The 27926-nt window shown below is 42.3% G+C and overlaps 1 protein-coding gene across 1 annotated transcript; it reads left to right on the top strand.

Annotated features, from left to right (window-relative positions):
- Window positions 1–26928, top strand: PIK3AP1 (phosphoinositide-3-kinase adaptor protein 1). Its single transcript, XM_009581498.1, has 16 exons — window positions 1–74; window positions 3280–3428; window positions 4284–4428; window positions 5965–6107; window positions 7238–7370; window positions 8100–8296; window positions 10552–10741; window positions 16965–17060; window positions 18460–18639; window positions 19454–19516; window positions 20485–20690; window positions 22798–22870; window positions 23208–23363; window positions 25089–25159; window positions 25345–25454; window positions 26550–26928. Exons 1-16 carry the CDS (start codon window positions 56–58, stop codon window positions 26602–26604), a joined length of 1986 nt encoding a protein of 661 aa, XP_009579793.1. The 5' UTR covers window positions 1–55; the 3' UTR covers window positions 26605–26928.
- The last annotated feature ends 998 nt before the right edge of the window (window positions 26929–27926 follow it).

The raw sequence follows: 27926 nt of genomic DNA, 5'->3' as shown, positions 1-27926 counted from the left end.
CCAGTCAAGGCAGAGCTGTTTATAACCACGAGCTGTTGACCTGCAGCAGCTGCTTATGGAGAAGCTCAATTCAGGTATTCACTTAACTTTCTAATGAGTCTGTTGATCTCTTCAGTGAAGGCCTCTCTAGCCTGGGTATCATTACAATAATATAATTGCCGCATCTGTATATGCAAATGGGTTGTCATTACTCAAGTATCTTAGTGAGTGGGAAGCCTCATCTAACAACATGTCCCTTTAGAGCATGGATATTATCGAATGTAATGGGATGGTTTCCTTTTCCAGTCCTTGCATGTTCACAAGTCAGTAGCACGTGACTGGAACTTGCAAGATGACCATAGCATCACTTCGCTGCTTATGTGGGAAGTTAGTAATTTGCAATTTCAGAATTTTCTGAATGAAAAAACAGATGAATAATTCATACCCGAAAGTCTGAGTGCCTGTTCCGTCAGCTGTTAATCCAATTACTGATTAACATTGCTTGCTTCTTCCCGTGTTACCTAACAGCTCTGTTCTTACATATGACCTCCAGACACTCAACTCTGTTACAAGAATGCGGAAGTGCAAGACAGGATCAGGCAATGCCAGAACTTCTTAAAAGCTGAAGTTATTCTTTATCTGCTAATTTGTTTCTAGTATCAAATAACATCGATAAAGCAAAGAGACCGGGGGGCTTGTTCTCTCCTTGCTCCCCTCTTATCCTTGCTTACTGTAGATGTTGTAGCTGAGATCCACAGCTTTAGGTTTCATTTTCCTCTGAAATGGACCATATGTTGGGCAAGTGATGTACAAATTACCACACTAACAGTTCCATATTGGGGTGGGGATGATACCCTTAGTATCAGGATGCTGGCAAGTGTCAGCTTGCGCATATGTTGCAGGAACATTAATGCTTTGCTGTAATTTGGTCATCGTTGACTCTCTTATCTGCGGTGAGCTTAGTCTTTCTGATTTAGTCATATTGGAAATAACCAACAGGGATTACAGGGACGCTATTCCAGTAACAGTTGCCTCCTCTTCTCCTCCCCAAAAGATATGGTGTCTTGCTGTGCATATGCCAAACATCTGACTTACAGCTATCATGTAAGGGAAGGATGTGGGACCAGTGCTATATTTTCTCCTGGGCAGCCTGGCACTCCCAGGTGGGAGTAGTCCACCTTTCCCTAAGAGAAGGGTTCCCAAAACTGGGGTCTGGCTCTTGCAGCTGATGACTTTGGACAGTATCAATTAAAATATTGCGTTAAGGAATTTAAAACCTCAGTTCATTTTCTGTAGTACTTAGTACCACTGTCTGAAAATCCAAAAGACCGCCTTCAGTATATAGCCTTGTGTCAAAGTAGTTTCTTAGTCAAATCTGCAGATTTGTGTTGGTGCAGTATTAAAATCTATTTGCTAAATTACATGTACTGTTCTAGGTTTGTTTAAGAAATGTCGATGTTGGTGGTGATGCCTTACTTGAACTTTACAGAGCTGCAGATTTTTGGCTCTACTCTTTCTACAGCAAACATTAAAGCAGCAATCTACTTGTACTCATGTGAGTAGGCTTACTTGCCATGTGCAGTGAGTCACATACTTAAAGTTAAGTGTATGTGCACCACTATTTGTGACAAAAATTTCAGCTGAATGATTCGCTAAAATTTTGTGGCTTAAAACCTGTCTTCTGAAAGCAAATTTGCATTCATATAATTCATAAAATCCCATTTAAATGTATAGAAAATATTAAAAAAAAAGTGCATGACAAAGAATTTCAAATATCCTAAGTTTAAGTCCTTGGTAATAATAATAATAATAATGAAGAAGCCTAGATTTAAATTCCTTTAAATTCTAGCTTCACTGTTTGAAACTAGCAGGATGTGAACTCCTAATAGAAGTCTGCTTTAATAACTTTGTCTCTCTTGATTTGTGGAAAGTTGATGTACCCAGAGGTTGGGGGATTCTGAGTAAAACCTGGGCTGTTGGCAGCTTCACTGTGTGGATGCCACAGGTCAGACAGTGCAGGTTGGTCGCTTAGGTCTTTCTCATCAGGACTGACCATTTTAAATAGAACATTTCTTACTAATACAAAAACTCTGCCAGTCCAAATCTAAGATTTTATCTAGTAAATAATTTGTACTGCTCTTTACAGATGTTTTTTACAGTAGGTACTAAATAACAACTTCCAAAATGTTGTCTTAAATCCTTGACTGCTCCACAGTCTTCCAAGGTTTGGAAAATTTTGGCCATGGGAGATAGAGTTTTAAGAATTCATGCTAGTCTTCTGACAAGGGGAAATCAGTGACTTTCACCCCACGTTTTGGGAGACGGGGAAAAAAGGTGGGAATCATGTGAATCAAGAGGTAGAAACTAGATAAGAAAGCGTTCTCTACTAAGTAGATACAAAATTGTCTGTGGTTTCCTTTCTCTAGTTGGCAAAAGTATTTCCTGGCAGGGATAGGAGACCTGTGATCTATTTTAATTCTTGCTAGGTTTTTTTGCAGCCAGTGATATTGATTCAGTTTGTTTGCTCTTCCATCAATATCCATGCTGTTACTGGGAAACAGGAATGAGAACATTGTTTTGTACACACAGATTGTAGGGTTACATGTGTTTACTTCTACTCTTGGGCCTGTTTGGGTAGAGTACTGTTATTCTTCAGTGCAAAGGCTCTGGTACATTTCAGTTTCGCTCTTGTATAGATACAGGAGCTTATAGTTCTTGCTTGAGGAAGAGGATCCCTTCAGACTACTGCATCATGTTGTATTTTGTCGACACAATAATGAACTGGGGAGTTGGGGTGAGCAACATAAGCAGGATCCAGAAAACTAAAAGTACTACTGAAATGAAAGAAAAGTTGGTTTTCTTCATTTACTTTAGGAGGGGAAGACTGAAGGCTGCTGCCCATACGACAATGTACTCAGAGCACAGCTGGAGTCAGATGAGTCCAGTTGCCAATCATTCTTATATTAGATATTGACATACTAATTTTCCTATCTAACATGAGAAGGGACTAGCCATCTCAGCAAAGAGCGGCATTGTTGTTTGTTTCATAAGCATGTTTAGTGCTACTCCAGCACTTTTGTGTCTTTGTGTATGTTCCCCGGCAATCCTCTTACGGGAAAAAAAGAGGAAGCTCTGTAGTTTCCTTTTCTTCAACTAGATCCCCTTTTCTGAGCATTACTTTGAGAAGAATAGCAAGTTCCACCCCACCACCTCCCTTGCTGTTTCTCAGGATGGATGTGTATGATATGCTTTTTCAGCAAAGGGGAGTGATGTAACAGGACTCTCTATGCTTTATTTTAGATTCAGGCTGTGACTCTGTGACTGATACAGAAACAGAAGACGAGAAGAACCCAGTTTACTCCCACAGACTTGCCATGAGTGAAGAACATGGATCATCCAAGAGCACTGGGGACCATCCGGTGGTGCAGCCTGACCGCATACGGTGTGGGGTACCGTATGTCCGCTCTTTGCGCTACATTCTTACTATGGGCTGGTGCAACCCATTGTGCTGCTCTGTAATGGACAGCTTTACAGGCCTCGGAATTAGTCCCTAATTCCTTTTCTGTCACTTTCCCTCTCAACCCCCTGTCCTCAGTGTCTCTGTTTCATGATCCCGGTTCCCTAGGCCCAGAAATAGCTTGGTAACATGCGGTGCCCAGTATTGTCTAGGCTGCAATGTCACTTATTGACAAATAGTCTCATTAACATAGCTGCTTGTCTTGTGTGCTGTGAGGCAGGTTCATACTCTTGACTTCCCATCTTCCATTCTGGTGAGATTTAGAGCTGGCAAGTGGGGTAAGGTGATTGTAATGAACCAATTAACTCCACAGCCTGGATGCAGGCTAATATGGTAATTCTGGTACATGTCCTGCAAGTGACTCTGAAGAGCTTGGATCATGGCTTCCTGTCTGAAAAACAGCATTTCTTAGTATAGCATCCCCTCAGATGGAAAAATTCTAAGTTTCTTCCTTTGTTTCTGTTTAGAATGGGGCTGTGCTGCTTGAGGGAAGAGACTGATAGAGTTGAAACGAAATCATTTTATAAATCTAGCTTTATGAGCTGGGTTTGTAAACTGATTAAATCTGGAGTTTTATCAGCTTAATGCTGGTGCAAGCTGTAACAGAAGCCACCTGTCCAGTTACTCCATGACTGAAGATGCTCCTGAAAACCACTCAGGACCGTGAAAATGACAGATGATAATTTATGTGTTAGTTGCAATGACAACAAAATCCCTAGAAAAGGGACTTAAAAAAGTAAGTGTTCTTACGCTGTGAACCTGCATGTTGTAATGCCTTTTCTCTTAGGTGCAGACAAGAGTTTATATTATCATGAAATGTAAACTAGATGGTGAAGTGAAAACTGAAGTTGAATTCTCTCCAGAGAATGCGTCATCTGTGCGTGTGCTGGCTGAGATGGAGAATGAGTACACAATCTCTGTGGAGGCTCCAAGTAAGCTGGGCTGAGATTTTCTCCCTCTCCTCCTCCCATTGCTTTCTTTCTATCTCAACCTGCCTGTCCTGAGAAGTGCCAGAGGGATAAGGGTAAAGGTTGCAACGCAGGAAAACTTGAGGCCAGGAAAGCTTGAACTTACATTCTCATCTGTGATACTTTTGTGATGAGGAGCTGAGAGAGACTGCTGCTTGGGGGCTCTGTTTTCCTCTCAGCAACAGCAGGATTGCAGTGTGGAAACACCTCACTGGGAGTTCCGAGAACAGATTGCAGCTTGTAAAGCACTTTGAACTTAACTGTGTGTTATAACCACCACCACATTAGCATTGGCAGGGCACCAAGAGAAGGTGAGTGCCAGTAAATAACTGCATGACTATAACAGCATGTGCTTAATGTGTGATGGTCTCTCTGTGATCAGAGCTGAAACTATTTATCCTGGCTTGCCTTTTAATTTAGATATGTTCTGTCACTCTAGATATTTACATTTACAAAACTGTCGGTTGTCTACACTGTAGGTTCACTAAACTTTAGGGGCAAGATTTCGGAGCCTTACAGGTTGATAGTAGTTTCCCAGCATGGTTTTATTTAATCTACTTTGGTTTGTCCTCTTGAAGAGTCATTGTGCCAACTCTGAAAATAGAGTCATTATAGCAACTCCCGTAACGTCAGTGAGGTGGATTGATTTGAAGAAGGTGACCTCACCCACATAAAAATGTTCAACTTAATCTGTCTTAAATCAAGACTTATAATTTAAACATGGACCTGGAAACTAACTTGCACTTTGAATTATAAACGCGACCTTCACATTGATGGAGTGTACAACTATGTAAGCTCTGCAGTTTCTAACAGTAAGAGAAATATATTTTTAATTCCTTTCGTGCGTGACTAACTATTTCATCATTTCCTGAGTTGTTAAAAACCAAGCATATGTACAGGGAAAGATTCAAAATATTTGTGTTTCAAAGAGAAAGTTCAGACCTGTGAATGCACACTGGACAAAACATCAAGAAGCTCCCAAGGTACAGGTAGGAGATAAATCCTGTGCGCGGGTAAAGTTGCAAAGCTGGAATTCTTTTAAGTTGATTTCTTTCAGAGACTAGTGAGGCTGACAGGGGTTGCAAAATCCCTAGTGACTTTTCTGGTTTCTCTCCCCTTCTTCCCCAGCTCTCATATTTTATGGCACGGTTTAGAGACTGCTCCAGAGAAAGCCAGGGGTGGAGAGATGTGATGGTTTCTAGTTTGAGGTGGTATACTGTTAACATTAGTGGTCCAGACTACTGTTAGCAGAGGACCTAGCAGGTCACAGGTGATGTGCATTGACATAGCTATGAGAGAGGTAGTTCCAAAGTACTTTCCTACCTAGTTTTCAGACCAACATCATCTCCTTTTTTTCATGACTCTTCATGAATTCAATACAACAGAAACTGTTTTGGTATCCAGCTGGCAGTATCTCCAAACTCCTCCTATACTCAAGGTATTTGATGCAGACTCATTCCCTTTGTTCCTAATGGTGATTTCTTCTCTTTCTTTTCAAAGATTTAACCTCTGGTGCAGTGCCTCTGCAGATATATTCAGGGGACTTGATGGTGGGAGAAACAAGTGTCACCTATCATACTGACATGGAGGAAATCAGCGGTCTGTTGGCTAATGCAGCCAACCCGGTACAGTTCATGTGCCAGGTAATGACTCTAGCAAACAGCTGCTTTGGAAACCAGCTCTTTCAGAGGCTAGACAAGTGGACATAAGCAAAAGTGCTTGCCATGAAGTAGCTCTTCTGAAATGAAGAAATGCAAGATTATTCAGGGATTTTCACGTAACCTTGACGTTCCCTTTTAGCGAAAGCATGGTGCTTTTTCTGTCTCTGGAGAAAACAGCTGGCTAAGGTGACTCAGGCTATCCAACTAACAAAAAAAAAAAGCAGTCAATCAACACTCACATTCAGACCTTGATGACTTGAAGATTGGGATGACAGAACTTGATATAACAGAAAGTACCATAAAGAAATAAATTGTTTGGAAATTTGTACCTAAGGGTTTTTGGAAAAGATGTGAAAAGGTAGCAAAGATTCATACAAGCTGAATGGAGTAACACAAAATGATTTGTTTATTCTTAGCACTTATTTCTTTAAAGCCACTCCTCAGTTCTCATATATTTTGCTCAGTTGGGGAATCTGAACCCTATTGGAGGGGTAAAGCTTGCACAAGCAAGTTCTCCAGATGCATTGTCTTTGCTGCCTGCCTGCATGTCTCTGATCAGCCATGTAGCGGAAGCCTACAAAGTAGTGTTGTTAGTCACCAGCATACCTTGAACTTTCTAGATCAAACTGTGGAGCAGCTGGTGCTGGGCTGTGCCTCTACTTGGGGAACAGGCATGCTTCCCAGTCTTTGGCTAAGAATCAGTCCAAAAGCCAAACTGGGAGTGTACACCAGAGCAATTCAAAATGGACTAGTTCATACTTGGAGCAGGAGTGACACTTCATTGGAACAGTTTCAGAAGTAAGATTATACCTGTCAAGGAAGTAGGAAGTAACAGTTTTCTGTGCTTCTGGTTGCATGAGTGACTTTCTCATTGTACTCTGTCTTGTGGAGTGTGTGGTTCTCATCTGCCTAGATTAATGATACTCTGTTTCTGGACCAGGAAGCTATTCATGTTCTTTGCTTGACCTGAACATTGCAACCTTCAGTGTTTATGCCTACTGTTTTCTGATCGTGCTAAATAAAGAAACACCTTAACTGAATCTCACCTTAAATCTCACCTTAACTGAATCTTCAGACTCCACCAAACAAAATCACTTTCCATTTATCTCTAGGCCTTTAAAATTGTGCCATACAGCATAGAAGCACTGGACAAACTGTTGACTGAGTCACTCAAGAAGAACATTCCTGCCAGTGGCTTACACCTGTTTGGAATCAACCAGCTGGAAGAAGAAGATATGACAACAAGTAAGTTGAAAGATTTTTGTTTTCTTTTTAAACTTCATCTGTATCAGTTGTTTTGCCTTGGAGCGCCTTAACACTGCACTGTTTGGTACCTGCACAGGCTGTCTCAAAAATCTTGGATCCCAGCCAGGAAGCTAAATTTCTGATGATGCCTATAGAAGGGGGATTGCCATTTGGATCGGGTGACCCTTTTTTTATTACATGCATCAGTCTCACTTCCTTGCACTGTGACAGATGCAGCTATGTAGACAGCTTCAAATACAACCGAAGTGAAAAGATGATGCTCCCCAAAAAGTCTTCCATATTTTCTCCCTTGTCCCATGTGGCATTTCTCCCCAGGCCAGTCCTTTTCCCCCAACCCCATGCCTCTGCTCTAAGGTGCACAGTGGGCACTCAGCAGTTGGATTGGTGTGGCACCATGACATGGTTGCCTTACGGCAGCTGGATCCTACTGGAATGATGATCTAAGAGGTCCTTGCAAACCTGTGATCTTAGATACATTAAGCTGTTACAGTGTCAGATTTCCCACTAAAGGTCTTAAGCCTGGAGATGTGCTAGATACCTCAGTTAATTTGTGCAGAGTTAGCTCCATTTTGAAACTGTATATATATACTTTTCAGGGCTTTCACACCTGCTTTGGTCTGTGTGTTTGCTAGGAATTTTGTTTCTCACCTACTGGCTCTGTTGCTGCTAGAGAGAAACTTAGATTCTAACAGGCTCCTGTTCTTACAGATCAGAGGGATGAGGAGTTGCCAACACTGCTTCACTTTTCTGCAAGATACGGGCTGAAGAACCTCACCGCCTTGCTGCTTACATGCCCTGGAGCACTGCAGGCCTACAGTGTAGCCAACAAATATGGCCACTATCCAAACACCATAGCAGAAAAGCATGGCTTCAAGGACCTCCGCCAATTCATTGATGAATATGTGGTAAGAGAAGTCCTTCTGCATTGTCCCACAGCAGGCGTGGGCAGTGGCACCAAGTTTGGCACTCAGTGTTGTGGGAGTAGGAGTGATGGGGTAATAAAGGGTGCAATGTGGTGTGGTAGGTTGTAGAAGACAGACATCCAGCCACACTGAAAGCTTCCAGGCTGGAGGGTTGGGTGCATCTCTGGAGCTGGGGAAATTCTTCGGGCTTTTGCACAGAGCAAATAGGATGGAAGCAGAGACTGCCATGCTGGGTTTCCTCACCCATCCATCTAAGGAAGTTTCTGCAGGGATGTGGTTGGTGCCTGGTGTACTCTTCTAACCTTTGATCTTGGGAAAACTACAGCCCCTTCATCCCACTTACTTTAGGGAGTAATGTGGGAACAGAATATGTTTGGGAAGGTACAATCTGAGGTGCTTTCTGATTAGTCATAGTACAGTCTGGATTGCTTATTAGCTTATTCACAGCTGATCTGTGTAATCTGCCTGCTCCACTTGAAATCCATTTCTTCCTGCGTTAGGATAGCTGTCAGTTCCCTACTTGTTCTCTCTGGCAGCCCAATTCACAATTCCGTTCTCTTTGAGCTAACCCCATTCCCAGAAAACAGCACTCTGACTTTTCCAGATTATGACATGGACCTGGCTCCAGCTGCACCAGGCAATTGTTTCTGTGGGGTCCTTCGGTGTGCATGGGGTTTATCCTTTCTTTTCCATTTGAGTTGTTTCCAGCTTGTATGCTTCAAAAGAACAAGCAGCTCCTTGGCTCAGATCACGTGAATTCTTGAGCATATTTTATTTGCCTTTGCTTTCAGTTGAAAAGTTGTGCGTAATTGTCCCTAAGTTGTCTGAATGGTGGGTGATAGATCTGCCAGCCTTAGTGTGGTTTTGCCAGCCAATTACAGTAGCGCTTAAGCCCTGTGTAGGAGGCATGGATGGTTCTTAGACTTGGGGCTTGCTTCTTGACATAAGCATGAATTTAGGGTTATACATTAGAGCTAAATAAAGATCATTCCCTGTTCTGAGATCAGGAGGGCTTGTAGAAACTGTAAATTGTGTGATGAAAATCTTTGCATTGGGGTAAGTGAGAGATGCTTGGGAAGTCCTTCCAACCTCTTATTGCAGTACTGTGCTCCTCCCATGTCCTCCTCTCCACCCACACAGTGACAGAGCTGTGTTAAGAGTAGGTCCTGCTTACTGACCATCAATCTATCTGTGCAGCTTATTACCAGAGCACACAAGTGATCTGCACCAGTGTGTCCACTGCAAGATAGTGGCTAGAAGCACTACTAGCATGGATATCTGAAAATCCCAGTAAACCCCTTTACTCACCTAATATTCTCTCTGGCAAAAGTTCCTCTGCACCTCCCTAAAGCATTGCACGAGCTACCTGCCTGACCCATTTTGACTGTGGAGGGAAGCATGTGTAGACAGTTTTGACACACATGCCCTGTGGATTGAAGGCCCATGGGGTGGCGGTTGTGGATGGAAGAATATCTTCTCGTACTGCAACTGGTTAAGATGGCTGTGCTTGTGACACGGTTGGAACTTGGGGAAGAGGCTGGGATGAAGCTTTACATTTTGCTCCCTTGCGTGGTTTAGTGAAGATCTGCACTGCCCTCCCCCACCCCCCACCCCATCCCCCATGTTTCAAATATGTGAGAAAGGGTTCTGCTGTCCTGTGAATCGAAAGTTGCCTGTATTACATGAACAGCTGCCTGCTGTGAGGTTTCCTGTTAATCTCAGAGGAGGGTCTGTGTACTCCCACTCTGGGTGTTACGTGCTGCTGCTAATGCCAAGAAACTGAAACTCGATCTACACCAAAGCTAAAACTTTGCTTTCTTGTAAGTGCTCCTCATGTGGCAAGCTTTCCCCCTTATGGTCAGCTACGCCTACCCCAAAATAACCTTTGACAAGCATTTGTATTTTTAGAATGAGTTTTGCTTGTGTTCTAAGAGTTTGCAGACATTGGGTAGGACATGAAATTGAGGGGGTGAGAAGCTGTAATGGCCATTCAGAATGTGTCAGCACCAACTTGTTTCACCTTCATTACCTATTATTACAACATAGATCTTGAAGGCTGGGCCCAGACAGCTGTAGTGGGGATTTAATTCCTTTGAGAAGCCTTAGTCTTTGGGAATGGGCTGCTTTTAGAGGGTTTTTTCCATCAGTGATGGGAGAGTGAGATATCTTTTGCTTGCTTTGATTCTTTATTTAAATCAGACTTGAACATTTTTTTTCTTGCTCTCCTTCCTTTCCAGGAAACTGCAGATATGCTGAAGAGTCACATTAAGGAAGAGCTGATGCAAGGAGAGGAGGATGAGTCTGTTTATGAGTCCATGGCTCATTTGTCCACTGATCTGTTAATGAAGTGTTCCTTGAATCCTGGTTCCGATGAAGAGCTTTATGAATCCATGGCTGGATTTGTCCCTGGTGCCCCAGAAGATCTTTGTATGTATATTCATAGAATCACAGAATCTTAGGATGCTTTGGGTTGGAAGGGACTTCTGAAGGTCATCTAGTCCACCCCCCCTGCAATGAGCAAAGATATCTTCAACCACATCAGGTTGCTCAGAGCCCCCATCCAAGAGGCCTAAGCTGATCTGTCTCTCTTATGCATAGAAGCACCTCAGTTGAGTTTCAGAGTAAGGGCTGGTGATAGCTTTTTTGCTCTCACCACAGGGAAACCATGCTCCAGTTCTGATGTTGGCTGGCTGATAAAATTGCTCTAAACCTTTCTTTGATTGCCAGTGTACAAGATCAAGAGCTGTTTCGTCAGTACTTTGAGGACTCCCTGAACCTGAGCAAGTGAATTAGCATTTGGAAGAGACCAGATTTTCTACCATGTCCTGCTTCTCCCTCTTGAGATCCAGGGAATTAGGGACACTGACTTACAGACACTGGTGGAAAAGAACACTACGTAAGATGTGATTTTACTGACACCTGGGAAACTGAAAAACAAGAGCTGAGCTTCTACCTCAACAGCTTGAGAACGTCTAGAAATATGTGTACTGAAAAGATTATAATTGAAAAATCATTATTCTATTCCACTTGGTCTATAAATATAGAGCTAATTCTGATAAAAATGCAGATGTTTAACTTTTTCACCATTCCATTAATATTCAGTGAGGCCGATTGCAACTATCAAGTTAGGTACCTATGTTAAGCAATTGTAATTTGCTGTTCTTACTTACCTGCCTACTTGGTCTGGCTTCATCCCACTGGTATATTTTATGATTCCCATGGTGAGCAGAGAATCTAGCTTATTATAATTTAAGTACCTGCAGTTTTTAGTGTGCTGCCTCAGGAGAAAAGCTTTCTTACTGAAACACTTTTACTTATAGACTATATCTGTCCTGGGCTGGTTTTCTACTCTTTTAGATTAAACAATGTTATAAAACACATTTTCGTTGATTATGGAGTCCAGAAGACTTTGTCGGTTCTCTCTCTGAAATCATAAACTCTTCTCTGCAAAGTTTTGTTTGGTCGCTGCAGGGAGAGTTTTGCTACCAAAATCAGGATTATTCTGCCTTCAGGTGGAGATAAGCAGTAAGGCCGGTTGGACTCCTAAGGAACAAAGCTGCTGTTGTTTGCAGTAATGGGGGTGAGAGTTTCTAGATGTTTGGAAGCTCTGCTTGCAATCAGTGCATCTCTAAATGGGGTTGATTGACTAAGTCTGTGGAGGGAAAAAAAACATTCTTAAAACCACTAAGCCCAGCTTGTCTTCTTCCACCCCTGAAATGTCCAGATCTCCCCAAAACTATGCAGGGGATATTCCTTTCTTTCATGGATGCAAATCAAGCTCCCTGTAATTTACCACTTTTGAACTGGACTCTGAAAAGCCTCTCTGAAAATATTCTCATATTGGTTCAGATTTAGATCAGAATTGCTTCCTGTCAAGAAAACCATTTGCCAGCCCTGCAGACTGTTGGAGGAAGAACTAATTGTTTTAAGGCGCTTGTTTCTTCTTCCCTGCTGAAGATCACCACCTCCCTCAGCCTGCTGTCTCAGTTGCTTCTGTACGTGTCCCCTTGCCTGTTCCTGTCAAACAAGCCACATTAAGTTACACAATTCAAGTACACAGGTTTTCCTGTCCTCACTTACTCTCAGGTCTCAGGAGGGAGTTTGGCTGGTGTTTTGGATGAATACACGAAACAGAGCCTGCTTGGCTGACAGGCATGGAGATGGAGAGCTAGGAAAGGTTGCCATGGCATGGGAAAAGTTGTGCATTTGAAGCCTAAGTCACGCTGCTTTCCTTAAGCCTCCTCAGTAGCAAAGGCCCAGCAGGCATATGTCCTTTAGGGGAAGCTTCTGCAAGCACACCCACATCAGCAGGGTGGCAGAGGTCTCTGGGATCGGCACCAGAAAGTTCTCCTGGTGTGTAATATGTGCTGCAGGCTCTGCACGGCTAGTAGGACTAGAAAGGTAAAAACCCAAGCTGTCCCTAAAGTAGGTACTTATGATTCCTTTACTGAAAAGCAGAGCTGAAAGATTTTAAAATGTTTTCCTCATTGGTGAGATGCTGTATAGGGCTTATCTGTAATACCTCAGCAAGGAATGTGAGTGTGTTTCCTGCTTCTTCTGGAGTTCTCGTAGTGTATTGCTCCTGCACACAAATCTATGTTACCTTCCACTCAGGAGTCTTTTACCGAAAATCTCTATTTTTCTTATATAGTCTGTTAGTCTTTGCCTGAAGAATATTTAAGGCTAGTCTGAACAGTGTTTAAAATCTACCTGTATTGTAACAGATAAGGTTAAATTGGTACAATGCTCGACAATGCTTACATTGGTTCTCTTAAAGTGAAGGTGTTTCAGTGTTATTTAGAATACCAGCACACAGGCAAGCCCTCACTGAAATTGGTGGGAGTGCTGGTTGGTTTAGAACTGCCATCACAAATAAATGCTTCAGGCATTTGTACTGATGTAAAGATTTGTGAGGATGAAAAACTCCCTAGGAAATCATAATCAGCTTCTACTGAGGTACTTTCTCCAGGTCAGAGTAGCCCTTATGTGAGTAGTTATGGCTGTGGTGTAGAGGACAATACCTGGGCTATTTTAAGTGTAGCCATACTGTGGCAGCATGCTCATTTATTGTGATCAAGATGTGCTTCCACCACAGTTTTTCAGAGACTGATCAAAGGAAGGTTAGATACCAATAGTCTGGCAGGAGCTGGTTTGAGAATAAGGTAATACAGGACTGGAGCCATTGTAATGAGTTAAAAGTAATAGCAAATACTTGAATTCCGAAGTGTTCTGTTAGTTCTTGTATTCATCCCACTTCTGTTTTTTCAATGCGTTTTTATGTGTTGTTTTTCTCTCTCTGCATTTGGTCCTGGGGAGACATGTACAGAGAAAGTGCAGAAGCTCTGCAAGGGCCCAGTTTTGTTTAAACTGATCCTGCATGGAAGTTGCACACACCTGTGTTGAGTTACTAGTTGTCCCTTTAAGTTTTGAGATAAATGATGGAATTAAAAAAAATGGAGAAGGTTTTGTTCATCTACAGAATACTGCCTCCCCTTCTGCTGGAGGGGAGCATTCTTTCCCAGGTAGGTCTTAATGCCCTGAGCAATGTAGATCATAAAGTACTCCTAACCAAATCAGTGGGAACTTACTAGCTTCTGCTGTTACCTTGTTTGCTGTTCTTTAATAATAAGATTGAATTGCCTTATTTAATTTCTTATCATTAATCTAATTGTTCCCACTTCAGAATAGCACTTCCCTCTCATTACACTTTTCAAATACCTGTAAAGTCAAACATAATTTTCCAGAATGTGCTTCAGGTTGGTGCAGGTTGCAGGTAAATGTCATTTAGCCGAGTCACTCACACACTGTAGCAAACAGCAGCTGAATAGCAAAAAGGGAGAATTATCTCCATCATATCAGTCTGGTAGTATGAACTACAGCATCAGATAAAGTGCTTTGCTTTTTCTGCTTTCCTTTCACCAGCACCTCCTGCTGATTTTGGGAAAACAGAGTATTTTGAGTAGGCTGGAGTTGTGTGCAGGAGGGGCTCTGAGAGCAAGGACTCTTGAAAGTGCTGAAAACCTGTTTGATTTGTGTGAAGATTAAACTGCCTGGTGTGTGTGTGTGTGTGTGTATTATGCTGTTTTACTTGGGGACAGAGTTAGGCTGTATTTCCTCTGTCCAAGATCAGACAGTGGCAGTGGCCAAGGGCTGGTGGAAACAAGTCTGGACTTGGCACTGTTTCCATATCTATGAACTGTGTGGACACTCAGACCCTAGACAGCATGAGTTTCGTGGAGAGATTTAATCCTTTATCCTAGAGAGTTTCAGCTGACTAAAATCTATTGTCCTATAATTTGCAGACCTCCAACACCTAAAGAGTAGATGTTAGTTCACACTTAAATAAGTTGTGGTGCCTTTATCCTACTCTCTTGCATATCCTCTCCCTCCTCCACCGTTTTTATTCTCTTGAGACCAAGCTTTCAACACTGTCGTCATTGATTTTTATTTTTTCTGTAGTTAATGCAAGAAACAGCAGCTTCCTTGTCATTCTTGAGCAAACTGAGAGAACTGTGCACAAAAATGTAACTGCTTATAAAGTTCGGAGTTGTGATTTATGCCAACACATTGAAGCCTTTGTCTTGCATAGTAAAGGACTGGTCTCTTTAAAGAGGTAGCTTGCTTCCTATGCAGGAATACCTGGCATCTAGTGTTTGCAAATGTTTAAAGGGAGAAGGGTTATTACTTTCTAAAGGATGCCCACGCATGGATATTTTAGCTGTTGTGAAGGGTCTGTAGGTCATAACTCTTCTGTATGTCTGTCTATTCACAGGTTGGTTGAGTTCCCTTCTGAAGCCTTAAACCCTGCAAAGCGAAACTGAAACTCTTTGAATAAATATCTTTTAGCTATTGAATTTTAACATCTAGGAACTACTCAACCCTTTTCCCGCTAACCCTTCAGACCAGCTTTCCCCAATAGCCTCAGGAAAATCTGGGGACCTTTGCTGTGATACCCAAAGTTTGTGTGCACCACCTTTTTGTCATTTCTGTCTCACTAGCCTGTTTTTGCAGCAAGCGGAACAGAAGGTGTCATTGAATGACATTTGTCCTTTCAATTTTGGTACATGGGTGAGATGTTAGGTCTCATCTGTATGCAAGACAGGCCCATGTGCAAGAGGGTAGCGAGGTGGTAATCATGTCTTCTAAGAACTAATTAGCTGATGAATCTAACTACATTGACTATGTGATAGAAAACAAACCCTGCAGTATCCTGTTGCACTGCTGGTTTAGTAATCCTGCAGAGCACAGCCAAAACTGGGAAGATACTGTTCTCTCCACAGAGAATGAAACGACCTTTGCACACCTGTCACATTCTGTCCTGCCCCCAAATCCATAAAGTAGTGGCTTTCCTCTGGGCCTGTATTTACTACACATTCATTTCTAAAAGCTATGTTAAAAATAATCAAGGTGGCTGCAAGGTGGAAAAATTGCTCTACAGAAAAATACAGGTCTGTAGTGCTGATTCTTTAGGATGCTCAAATGTCAAATCTGTGCTTCCATGTAGTGCAGCGATACTTAAGTGAACTTTATATTAGGTTGGTTGTGAGCAGATTAGCTCCAGCAGCATGCAACTTGGCGTGGCCTATAGAGCTCTTGAGAAGCTGCTGGTGTGGTTAGTCCACACAGCATGAGTATTGCTGTGTGTGAGGTTAAAGCTATGTTAGTGCATTCACATGACTGTCAGTGGGTCCTTTGACAATTATTGTTTAAAAAAACCCCACAACATTCCAGCAAAGCAAAATCTTGTTAGCATATTCTTATCCCTTTCTCATAATCTCCTCAGCTTTGCAGGAAAAAGATAAGAAAGGTCGGCAAATATTAAAAAGATATTTATAGAGAAATGTTTCATATTCTGTCATGTAACCGAAACCATCTATTTACATAGTAATAGATATTTCACAATATGCCTCAACAATTCACTTATATCAATAAGCCTCAACAATTCATTTATATCACTCTTGTTTTTAATATCATTAGGAGCATGGTTACCTAACATTTTATTTTAGTTTTAGGATTAGTTTTAGGGTTACAATGAGGTTGACCCTTTTTTTTTTTTTAATCAGAATTCTTCACGTCAAAACACTGACTTAACAAAGTATCTTATTGTTTGCTGTCACTCCTTTCTCAATACTAAATTATCATCTGACCCTCTAAACACCTTCCAGTCCAACTAATTAACTCAGCCAGCTGTTTTGACTTTTATCCAATAAACAAAACAAATACTGTCTTCTCTGTCATGGGCAAATTGCCCTTAATGTCTTGTTTTGCCAAGTCACAGAGTTTCCACTCAGTTTGGCCTCCCAGGAGCACTGTGCAGAGGCCAAAATCTTCACCTGGCCAACACACTCAATAATAGCTAATCCTCAGTGCCTGCTTGGAGCCTTGTCAGAACTTCTCAATAAGCAATGTTAGTTGCTCTCAAGCGTAAGCATCAGGCAGCTGGCAAAGATTTGTGCACAGTGCACTGAACATAGAAACTTAGGAGCCTTTTTTGAGGCAAATGTCTGGTCAGTTGCCTGGCTTCCTGTTTGATTTTCACCATAAACCAAAGGTCCAGTCAGAAATATCACATCATTTTATTATATTGCATTACATTGTTCCACATGTTTAAGGGCATAATCAACAGGTTCATCTTTCTGACTTTTTTCAGATGTAGAGATGCTTCAGTCCAAACCAGAAACTCCAATTGCCGGAGATGAAGTTTCTCTAACTACAAAAGACTCAATGCTCCGCAAGTTTTTAGAAGGTGAGACCTGTTTGGAGAGAGGGATGGCAGTAGCACAGTTAAAGCAATTAAATGGAACTTGAGATTTCTCCTTGATCTGTTAAGGATAGCAGCTGTTTGACATGGACAGCTTTGCCTTAATGGGTACAAACGAGGCACAACAGAAAAAGCAGCTTGTGAGGTGATTTCACAAATGTGGTTAGTTTCTTACCAAAGAGGAGGAGTGATTTCTAGTTCCAGTCCCTGCCTACCAGTGAGTGCAAGCATACAGCTGTCATCTATTCAGGAATGGCTGTCTTTTGTCCTTATCTTAGTGACGGGAATTAATTCTGGTGTCCTGATGTGGGTGCAGGCTCCCCGTATGGGCAGAGGCTGAGTATAAAGTAGAGCACCACAAGCTAGTGATGAATTTTAATGTAGATGCTTTATTCAAAAGTCCATCCATTGAAAACAGCAGCCTGGAAAGAGGATAAGAACTGCTGGCTCCCAAACCTGATCTACATTCTAGATTAGCTCCATGCTATCCCCACTGCGCATGATCGGGTTGTCCAAGCCTTTCCTGACTCACCAGGTTCCATGGGATACAGGCTCACTTCTGTGGGTGATCCAGCTAGACTCAGAGCAAGATTAAGTCTGGGGCTCTTAACGTCTTCTGTTTTCTCTGCCAACGCTGATGCTCTGGCAGTCCCATTGCATTGACTCAACTAGGTGTTACAACATCACTAAAGGAAGGTCAGTCTAGTGGTTAGGGTATTCGCTTGTGACTTGGTAACAGAGCAGGAAGTTAGTCCAGGGGCTCTTAATTCTTTTTGCTAGCATGCAAACAGATGGAAACTAGCTTTTAAATCAGGTATGACAGCATTTGATGATTTTGCAGTCATGTTAGGAGTGAGAATAGAATGGAGATGATGAGGTGGTATAATGGTAGCTGGGCTTAAGTACAGACATGTGTACCCAGCTCCCTCTGAGACACATTGTTCTGAGATCAAATATGTTGTCAGCTGATGGCAATTGCTCATTTCAGGAAAAGGAATAATTCTCTGTAGTACTTTGTAGACCACCACAAGTAGCTTTTGGAAACCAGCGCTCTGTTTGATTTGTTAACTGTTATAATATGTTAATTAACTGGAATTAATTGAACTAACTGTTCCTTGAGTTCTTAAAAACAGTTATGAGATTTTCCACTATGGTTTCTTCACCAAAACAGATGGTACAGGCTTAGTGGCGAACACTTACATGCTACTAGATGTTAATGACTTTATCAAGCCCTGTCTTGAAGGGCTTTGTCACTGCAAAACTGGATGGTTTTGCCTGTGAAATGGCCAGCTTGGTAAGAATGTGGTACATAGTGCATCTGGAGGGATCCAGCATTCAGTGAAGTGGCCAGGTTGTTTTTCTTATAAACTCTACTCTGTTGTAGGCAGTAGCATGGATGTGCCAGATTCAGAGGAAGGAGTTTACCAGCGGTATGGTGAAGATGTATACTACTCAGTGGAACAAGATACTTTTCCACAGGAAATGGCTAGCAGACCTCCAGTTCCTGTTCCAAGACCAGAATCCAGCTCTCCACAGCCGGACAATGAGCTGTACATCTCCAAAAGTGAGTTGGATCTAAACTGAGGGGACCTAAGCTGTAGACTAGTCAACTGTAGAACAGCCTTGACATAGGCTCCAGTTGCCGAATAAACGCCAAGAAAATGTACACATTTTTGAGACCCCTGGATTACTTGGCTCTGGAGCTGGATTACCTTTGGGATCCAATTTCAGATCTGTTTTTCATCTTCTGCCTACTCTGAAAATGTGGGGATGTTGTATCCCAAGGTCTTGGCCTGAGCTTGCTCTTAATGAAATAGTAGGACGACAGATTACCCCCGAATGGTATAAACAAATCCAACTAAATAGGAAAGATCCTGATATCATAAGGACACAATCAAGGTAATAAATTGAGACATTGCTGCTCTGTAATGGTATCATTGATTCAATAGCATTTGTATAGGACATGATTCTATACCTCAGTACCTCCCTCTGAGGTGGGTTTTAATTGAAATAGAAGAAAATTGTGCTTCTTATTTTGCTAGGCAGTTGTGGAAATCTTGGTCAAATTTCACAAACATTCTGACGAGAACTACAGTAACATGTGGGAGAGTAATTTCAGTGACTCCTCCTTCCCCCCATGGCAGGACTGTGGGGAAAGCATGTCCAGATTTCTCTTAGAGGTGGATGAGCTAAATTCTTTGAGGTCAATAGAAGGGGAGTTCTACTGTACAACTCCTTATCTTGTTTTTTTCAATGGACTTAGTAGGGTAACAGAAGCTGTAATGCAGTGCAGAATTGTGTGTGCTTCCCATATTCATCCTTGCTATTTCTGTCTTCATGAGACACATTTCAGTATCTAAAGAGTGTTTGTTTTACAGTTTTTGCACAGAAAGCTCAAAGACCCGAAAATCTCTATGTCCCTAGAGGAAGGGTTAAGAAAGGTAAGTCAGAAGTTCACCCTGAAAATCTTTCTAGTAATCCAAAAGCAAATCTGCTGAGGTAGCTTCATTTGTGTGAAATATGACAGAATAGTCTGTTTTACAAGGCTCTGGGGATAATAGTCCTATATGAATGACCCAACCTTTCTGACCTTATGTGACACTGGAAACTTCTTATAACTGCAGAGTGTGAGGGGGGTACCATTTTACCATATACTGTAGATATCCCCTGTCTTGGAGTTTATCCTCAGTCAGGATCATAATGATCATTGAAGTCCTTTTTCATGTTGTGACCCATATTACTTCATGGAGTCGATGTCCCATTTTTGATCTTCTGGATATAGCCACTGCCTGTTTATCATTATTTTCTGGGATTTAACCTTTAGTGAACTGCTTGCCATTGATCTCTGCACTTCCAAAATTATGCCCTTACTCTTTCATCTCTTATCCTGTGCACTATCAGAGTGCCAGGAACCACATCTGAACCACATTTTATGTGTTGGGAACTCCTCTTTATGTTGCAAATGAGTTATAAAGAGCCAGCATCATTTCACCTTTCTGTTTCTGGAGTTATACTGCACAGATTACCTAGGAAGAGTCTAGCTTTGTGACTGCCAAGATGAAAGCTCTGTTTTGTGGACTGCTGAGGAGAGAAAGATTTTTGCAGTGAGGAAGCAGAGCACTTTAAGGAGTACATTTTGTGCTGTTCACTTAAATTATGTTTGTAAGAACGGAGATTATCCCTGGGACATAATCTGCGTACAAGGCTACCTCTCAGCTGGGCTTTTAGCCCTGACAAATAGTAGGATGGCATAAGGACAAAACACTCTTCTGGTTAGGGAAACATTCAGTCTGTAATACTGATTTTTTTGCACCTCTGCTATGTCAAGGGTGCTTGAGTTTCTTTGTATTCAGTGAGGAGGGCAGACGCCACAAGTTCAATAATATTTTTGGTGTTCTTCTCTCTTCAGAGACAATAGTCAGGCCTGTAAGGGACCTGTCTCAATCAAGCATATATGATCCATTTGCTGGAATGAAAACCCCAGGTCAACGGCAGCTGATTACATTACAGGAGCAAGTGAAAATGGGCATACTCACCGTTGATGAAGCTGTACTTCATTTTAAGGAGTGGCAACTGAACCAGAAAAAGAGATCAGAATCATTCCGGTTCCAGCAGGTACAGGCTTATTCCACTGTTTAAGAAATACAGCTGTCTCTCTAGGTGTATATCACAAGCTGTTCAGTGTGGGTACATTTCTTTCCTGGTTGGAGCAAAAAGACTGCTAACACAGTCCCCCAGCTAGCAGAGTTCTCTCCTGACACGGAGGGGCTGTTCCCACGCAGCAGCAAGCGGGTAGTTGTTTTACAGATCTCTTTGTCTTGCAGTAATATTGTTAGTTTTTGTAGATCTGTACACTAGGAATTGGTCCAAGTCCAGTTGTCTAAATTACCTTTCTGGAGGTCACCTAGCACCCACCTGCTGGCAAGGGACTTCTGTGATGAACATTCAGCTTGTTAGTTCTCATCCATTTCAGATCAGCGAAGACTCAGTGTCCTAGATGGTGTATTGGCTTCAAAGTCCCATCTTGGAGATGGTCTGATCCCTCCCTGGGTGTTTGATGGCTCCAGGACTACCTGTTCTTTGCAGCTGGGCAAGGTCTAGTAACAGTCATTAGTGAAAGCACAGTGTTTGGGCGGCTTAGCTGAATGGGGGAGTCATTACGTTGGCAGCAGCAACATGATGACTGGTGGAACTAGCAGTCATAGTTTAAAATTTCCACTCTCAGGTTAGAGTGAGGCTCCCTCTTTAAAACCAATGCCTGCTTCTTTTGGAGCCTTTTGTTCATGCTGCGGCAGTCTGCTCTCACATTTGAGGTGCTGATCTCCAGTGTGTGACACTGTTTTGGGAGCTGTCAAAACAAAGCCAAGACTTTTCTCCTTCTGATTCTCACTTGGAAGCGTCCTCTCTACCTAGAAACAGTCAGAGGAATCCCTTCTTCTGTCCCTTCTTCTGCCAATGAAGAACACAGTGCTACTTTAGTAGATGTCTGTAGCAGAGAAGTAGCATGCCCCATCCCATGAGCAGCTTTCAAAGTCTCTGCTCCAGATCTTGCTTCATGGTACAGCAATTGCTCCGTCTGCTTTTCCGCCTATTCAGGGGTTTCCTTCTCTTACGTATTGTCGTGGTTTAACCCCAGCCAGCAAATAAACCCCACGCAGCTGCTCGCTCACCCCCTCCCTCTCGTGGGATGGGGGAAGAGAATCAGGAGGGCACAAGTAGGAAAACTCCCGGGTTGAGATAAGAACAGTTTAATAATTGAAATAAAACGAAGTAGAACAGTAATAATAACAATGAGAACAACAACAACAGAATATACAAAGCAGGCGATGCACAATGCAACTGCTCACCGACCGCCGACCACATGTCACAAATGGGGGGGGGCGGGCCCCCCCCCCCGGGTTTTTATACTGAGCATGATGTCACATGGTATAGAATACCCCATTGGCCAGCTGGGTCAACTGCCCCAGCTATGCTCCCCCCACCTTCTCCCTCCCCCCAGGTGCAAGCACCACCCAGCAACAACCAAAGCGTCAATGGGCCATCAATGCTTCTTTCATACCAAACCCAAAACACAGCACACCCCCCAAGTTAACTCTGTCCCAGCCGGAACCAGGACACGTATATACATATTTTCCTGCTGGAAAAGTTGTCTTTTCTTTTTTTTTCTCCACACCTTTCCTTACTGTAAGGTGCAGTAAGCTGCCACAAAACGGTGAAAAGACTTTGCTCCCAGTTACATTTCCAGGTGTCCCCTCTTGCTTCAGTGGGGACATCCTGAATTCTTTCTGATTTGTCCCTCACACTCTGGGATGCGTGCCAGCCTCCTCTGTCCCTGCAGTCAGAATTATCTGTTCATTAGTACAGAAAGAACTGTGCAGTTACTTGTTCGTGGGTCTTGTTTCTGTGCCACTGTCACAGTAGAAACAGAAAATAGAGGGAGTTCTAAACTAAACGTGCTGCAACTGCCAGTGAGTCTGTGAACTTGACCTTAACATATATAATGTTAAGGTCAAGAAAAAACTTGGCTTCTGAAAGGCACACATGGATTTCTGAAGGGAATACATTAAAACCTGTTGACATGGTTTGGACTTCAGCCAGGTCTAAGCAGGCTTTGTTACAGCTTGGTTGCAAAGTTAGCTGAAATATAATATTGGTATTGTCAGAAAGCTGCTCATCCTCCTTTATCCAAAGCCCTGAAAAGAATATCTTGTGATGTTTTTAGGAAAATCTGAAACGGCTACGAGACAGCATAACCAGGAGGCAAATGGAGAAGCAAAAAAAAGACAGAAGTGCAGGTAACAGTCTTTGATACTGAACTTCTCTGGTAAGGAAGCAGTTAACAATATTAATAGGCTCTTCAGGCAGAAATTTCTCCGTGTGTATTGTAGTTATGTGACATTTTAATATTCACACCCATGTGCCTGTTGGCTAAAACATAGGCAAGTTGCTTTATTCCTCAGTTTCCCAGACTGAGGAAAGGATGTCCACATCTGTGGAGTGAATCTTGATTCATTCATGTACAGTTATGATCGCCCTTACGTGATTGTGTTTAACTTCATTCTTGGGTGTAAAGCTGTCTCTCAGAGGCTGTGCTTGCATAGACCCTTCTGAGCTGTTCATTTTCATTTCCAGATTTGGAAATTACAGTACCCATTCGACATTCTCATAATACTTTGGGGAAACCAGAATGTGGAATATATGAATACACCCCCAGGAAAAACGTTTTCCCACCAAAAAAGGAGTTAAAGCGAGGAGACTGGAAAACAGAAAGCACATCCAGCACAACAAGTAAGCAAACCCTGAGTGTCACCCTCTCTACAGGAAAGCTGGATGGAAAATAACTTCCCCAGCCTGACTCTGGAGTCAGCTCAGGGGACAGGACTTCCATTCCTGAATCCCGGTACAGACACTGCCACTCCAAACCCTGCACGCCTCAGGCAGGCTGTTCTCAAAACTGTAAAAGCAACTCCAGGTATATCAAGTGGTTTGGGCATCTTGTGTCTGCATCTCTGCAGGAGGAGAACCTGAAAGCTGAGCAAAAGATTCCCTTGAGCCTTCTCAGGGAAGGCGTATCACCCATCTTCAGTTCTTAAAAGTGGATGGCAGCTGTTCTCTTAGAAAAAAGGATGCGCCCTTGCTGTGACTCTCAGCAGGCAGTGTGGTCTTCTGGTCTGAAGGGCATAGTTATATTGCAGGCTGCGAACCAGTCTCTACATGTCGATTCCTCAATTGTTGTAGATAAAGGACAGCATTTTTCATTGGTAACTGTGGGACCTCTTGAGTGACTTGGACAGTCTGCACATTTTTATTATCTTTGGTTTTTATTAGGTTTAGTTTGTGCAAATTAAATCCGTGTATTCTCACTGTTACTGCAGACTGAGCAATTCTTGCAGAAATCATTAAGATCATTTTGGTCCTCTGAAAGGAAAACTGAGTCCCAGTGAGGTTACTACCTTTGCGGAGCTTGGCAAGACATAGCTGACACACATCCAGAGTAGGTGTCAGAGGCAGCTGACTAAGCCAGTAATTTGCATAAAAGCTGTTGTGAGAGAAATGTTAATGAGCCTGCAGAGTTCACTGTGTGCAGCTTGGCTCTCTTTCCCATGGCATGATTGTGAGAACAGACCCTAACACAGTATTTAGCACTCTGAGGTGTTGCTGTTTGTACCAGCTGATAATGAGAGTTACCTCACCAAGACTAGGGAGGGACTGCATCTTATATGAGAAAACCTCTCTAGCCTCCATTTCAATGTATAGGTTTCTGAACATTAGCGTCCCAGAATTGCACAGCCCTATAGAACATTATGTATTTATGACTGAAACCAGCCATAGCCGTGTAGGATATGTTTGTGAGTTGCTGTAACCTTCAGAGATGGCACGGCTGATAGCAAAAACTTTCCATACTCTTAGTCCATGCAAGTTAAATGGGTTTGCATAAATGGTTGCTGAAGGTTGTTTCAACAAACTTGTCATTTTTAGCTCTGAAATAGACTAGGAAACATTCCTGTGATGTGTAAGGATTGTTGTGAGGGGAGGTGGTGAACAGCTATTGGGAACAATAACCTCTCAAGCAGTCACTTATTCCAGGTATGAATGTGTGACAGAACCATCTATCTCCACACAGTTGTTAAGGATATGGGGACTGATAATTTAAATATACATAAATGTTGGGTTTGTAACACTTGTGAAAATATTTGCCTGACTTGCCAGGTAATATTGGCAATCAGTTAGATTATGGTTGTGAATATTTAACCAGAAGCCTGGACCTAGGTAGGGCAGAAATCTGCTAGAAAGAAAGCAAAACTGAATGGTATGGTCTGTGTTGTATGAAATGCCATTGTTTAGATCCTGAACATGTGAAAAATAACAGTGGAAATAAATTAATCTAAACAAGCATTAAATGATCGGTGCAGGAGGTAAGCATGAGGTTAGGAGGAGTCCTGAGTTGGTAATTTGTAATTAAATCACCAGGATTTAGTAACCAGTTTGTTTTCTCTTGTTTGCTCACTCCAGGTAGTGCAAGTAACCGCTCCAGCACTCGGAGCATATTGAGTGTCAGCAGTGGGATGGAAGGGGACAGTGAGGTAAGCTCTCACCTCTGCTATATACTGGTCCACTGTTCTTAAGTACAGTGGCTTTGTTTTCATGCAAAAGAAAAGGAGCTCAGGAATGGCATTGCATTTGCAGAAATGGCAAAATGTAGCCACTTCTGTTGTGAAGCTAACAACCAAATTCTGCTAGTCTGTAACCTCTTTTCTTCATTTTGTAGGACAATGAAGTCCCAGAAACAACCAGAAGCCGCAGCCCAATTGCCCACCAAGCAGAGAGGCTGCCTTTCCCAGAAAGGCCTCCCAGAGTGCCTCCTCGAGGCGCAAGCAGGTAAAGCTAAAATGCAGCTCAAACATGAGCTTTCAGTGAATCAATACGGAAGCCTTGGGCAGAAAGCAAGGCAGGAAGCGAATGTGTCTTTCAAGAAGATCTACCAGACTACTGTCTATAAACACACACTGTTAGGAATTGGAAGATCCTTGTTTCTCATCTGTAATACTGGGTGAATTTGGTTTCCTAGTTGGTAACATGTCTATTGCAATGCTGTCACTGCGGTTCACACATTGCAAGGGGCAGTGCTATTGAAGCACACAACGCTTGCCATTATAAGACTGACCCAGGTAGAGTAGCATCCTGCCCCTGGCAGAGATTTAGTACCTGATCCTCCTGAGAAGATCCTCTTGGAACATACAAAGTGTAGTGCAGAGGGAATTCCCTTTTGGCTTTCCCTTGGACTTTTTTTTCATTTTACAAATTTCAGATCTCTCCAAAGCACACTTGTTTACATGTATGATTGGCCTCAAAGCAAGAACTGCACTGGTTTTATAAAAAAACAGTGTTGGGGGACTTTGCCTTGATTTGATCAGACCATGACAAACTTAAGTAACTTGTAAACATTCCTTTATTCCAACCAGTGCAAGTCTATGAAATCCAGGCCCCAGAGGCTTATCTAAGTAGAGATGCTAATAAAATTCTCCAACTGTTAAAATAGTAATTACTAATGTGTGGGTGCAGTAAGTTCTGCATGTTGGCTTGGCTCTGGCAAGAATATAGCTGGAATTTATCTGTAGTTAGTTTGAAAAAAAGATTTTGAATCTTTTGATCTCTTCCCATTGCTCTTCATCTAATTTTCAGGAGAAAGCTACTATACTATCAAAGTTTTACTCCAACCAAGTATTATAGCATCTCTTCCCAGTAATAGTAGAATTACTGCAGCTGAAGAGCAGAAGAAATAACTTGGACAGGAACAGGGCTCTGGCACCTTGGCATCTGCTCTGTTGCTGAATCTCTGGTGGCCTGTTTTTCTTCTTGTATGACTATTGCTTGTACAGTGTTCTTAGATATGATGTTATTGCATGCAATGTGTTGTTCCAGAACCCTATTCTCTACTATTTTAATGCATTTGTCTTCCCTGTCTTTTTACAGGCCTGTAAGCTGTGAAGGCTTTTATCCTCCACCTGTGCCCCCAAGAGGTCGCTGAATCTCTCAACATCTGTGGAATATGAGATTTTCCTGTTTGTATGTGTGTTTGTACAGATATTTTTGGGTTGTCTTAAATTATTTATAAGTGGGAGCCAAATGTTTTCTTCCCCTTCCTCCTCCCTAAAGCTCTGGCGACTTTTCTCATGATTTTCACTGAGACTTCTTGGCCTTCTGTAACTTTTTTGCTTGGAAGAATTTTGGTGCTTTGGGACTTCAAGAAAAAGTATTGTGGTTGAGAAGAAGAATGCTGATGTGCGTCTTGGCAGCCCTGCACCAACATGAAGTTTCCCTTTGACCAAGAAAGAACACATGTGCTTTTAGAAAGTAAATCCTGATAAGCATTGTTACCAAAATCCTTGATAAAACCCAAACGGGCTTGACTGGAAAACATGCTTGAAAAAGTAAAGAAAACAAGTTGTTCAAAGACTTTGTTTGACAAACACTCATTACAGCAGGAGCAGGTGAATGTACTGCTGTTTGGTGTAACACTTTGGGTACGGACATACTGACCTTTCAGAAGGTATAGAATCTCCCTCCAGCAATCATTAAACCATGGGAGGATGAGAAGTTGTCTTTATTCAAGAATGTATTTTGCATACAGAATTGAAAATGCTTTTTCCTTTCCCCTTCCCTCCCTGAAGAGGACAGACATTAACAAGGTGTTCTGTGTGCTAATTTACCATGAAAATTCCCAAGGCAGCTGGTAAGGGACCTGCTGTATCACAAAACTGTACTTAAACCTTTTTTGGGGGGGTGGGTATGTTGTTACTTGAAATCACATGACTGACCTCTCAAATTAGAGGAAGGAATTGGCAGCAATGCTGTGTTCTGTATCTCTTAAATGTGTTTGTTGTAGAAGCAATATGAAGGCATCTCACTTCATGCTCTGTAATAGTATAGTGAGTCTCCAGTTATAAATGCACACACCTCACAAATACCAGCTGTGTCGTTCGCCTGCTGCAGTGGAAACAGGCAGCCTTGGGGCTGGACTCTGCTTGCTCTACTCTTCCTTTCTAGCGATGTGAATCTGCAACAGCTGTGTCCAGCCTTTTTTCTGCCTGAGGGCTTACAAACTTAAGGAGAGCCTCCTGGTTTGTCTCTGTGTTCCAAATGTAGAAAGCATGTAAAGCAGAAATTAGTTTTCATTCCTCATCTCAAGGGACTCGCATGACAGAAGTGAGGTGTTTTGGTTTTTTGGATTTTGTTTTTGGTTTTTTTTTTTTCCTTCCAGGCCGTGCAATCTTCTGTTCATGTCCTGGCCCTTGGGGGACATGTATAGGGCTCTGGTTGTCCATGAGTGATGCAGATGGCAATTCTGCA

This window comes from Fulmarus glacialis, unplaced genomic scaffold (assembly GCF_000690835.1).
Source record: "Fulmarus glacialis isolate BGI_N327 unplaced genomic scaffold, ASM69083v1 scaffold10177, whole genome shotgun sequence".
In the NCBI taxonomy this organism is placed as follows: Eukaryota; Metazoa; Chordata; class Aves; order Procellariiformes; family Procellariidae; genus Fulmarus; species Fulmarus glacialis.
Note: the sequence above shows the minus strand (reverse complement) of the source record. Positions and strands in the feature narration are given on the sequence as shown.

Coding starts and splice junctions, on each gene's coding strand:
- PIK3AP1 (XM_009581498.1), top strand. Junction 25,160..25,344: donor GGATGGAAGGGGACAGTGAG/GTAAGCTCTCAC, acceptor TTCATTTTGTAG/GACAATGAAGTCCCAGAAAC. Junction 25,455..26,549: donor CCTCCTCGAGGCGCAAGCAG/GTAAAGCTAAAA, acceptor GTCTTTTTACAG/GCCTGTAAGCTGTGAAGGCT.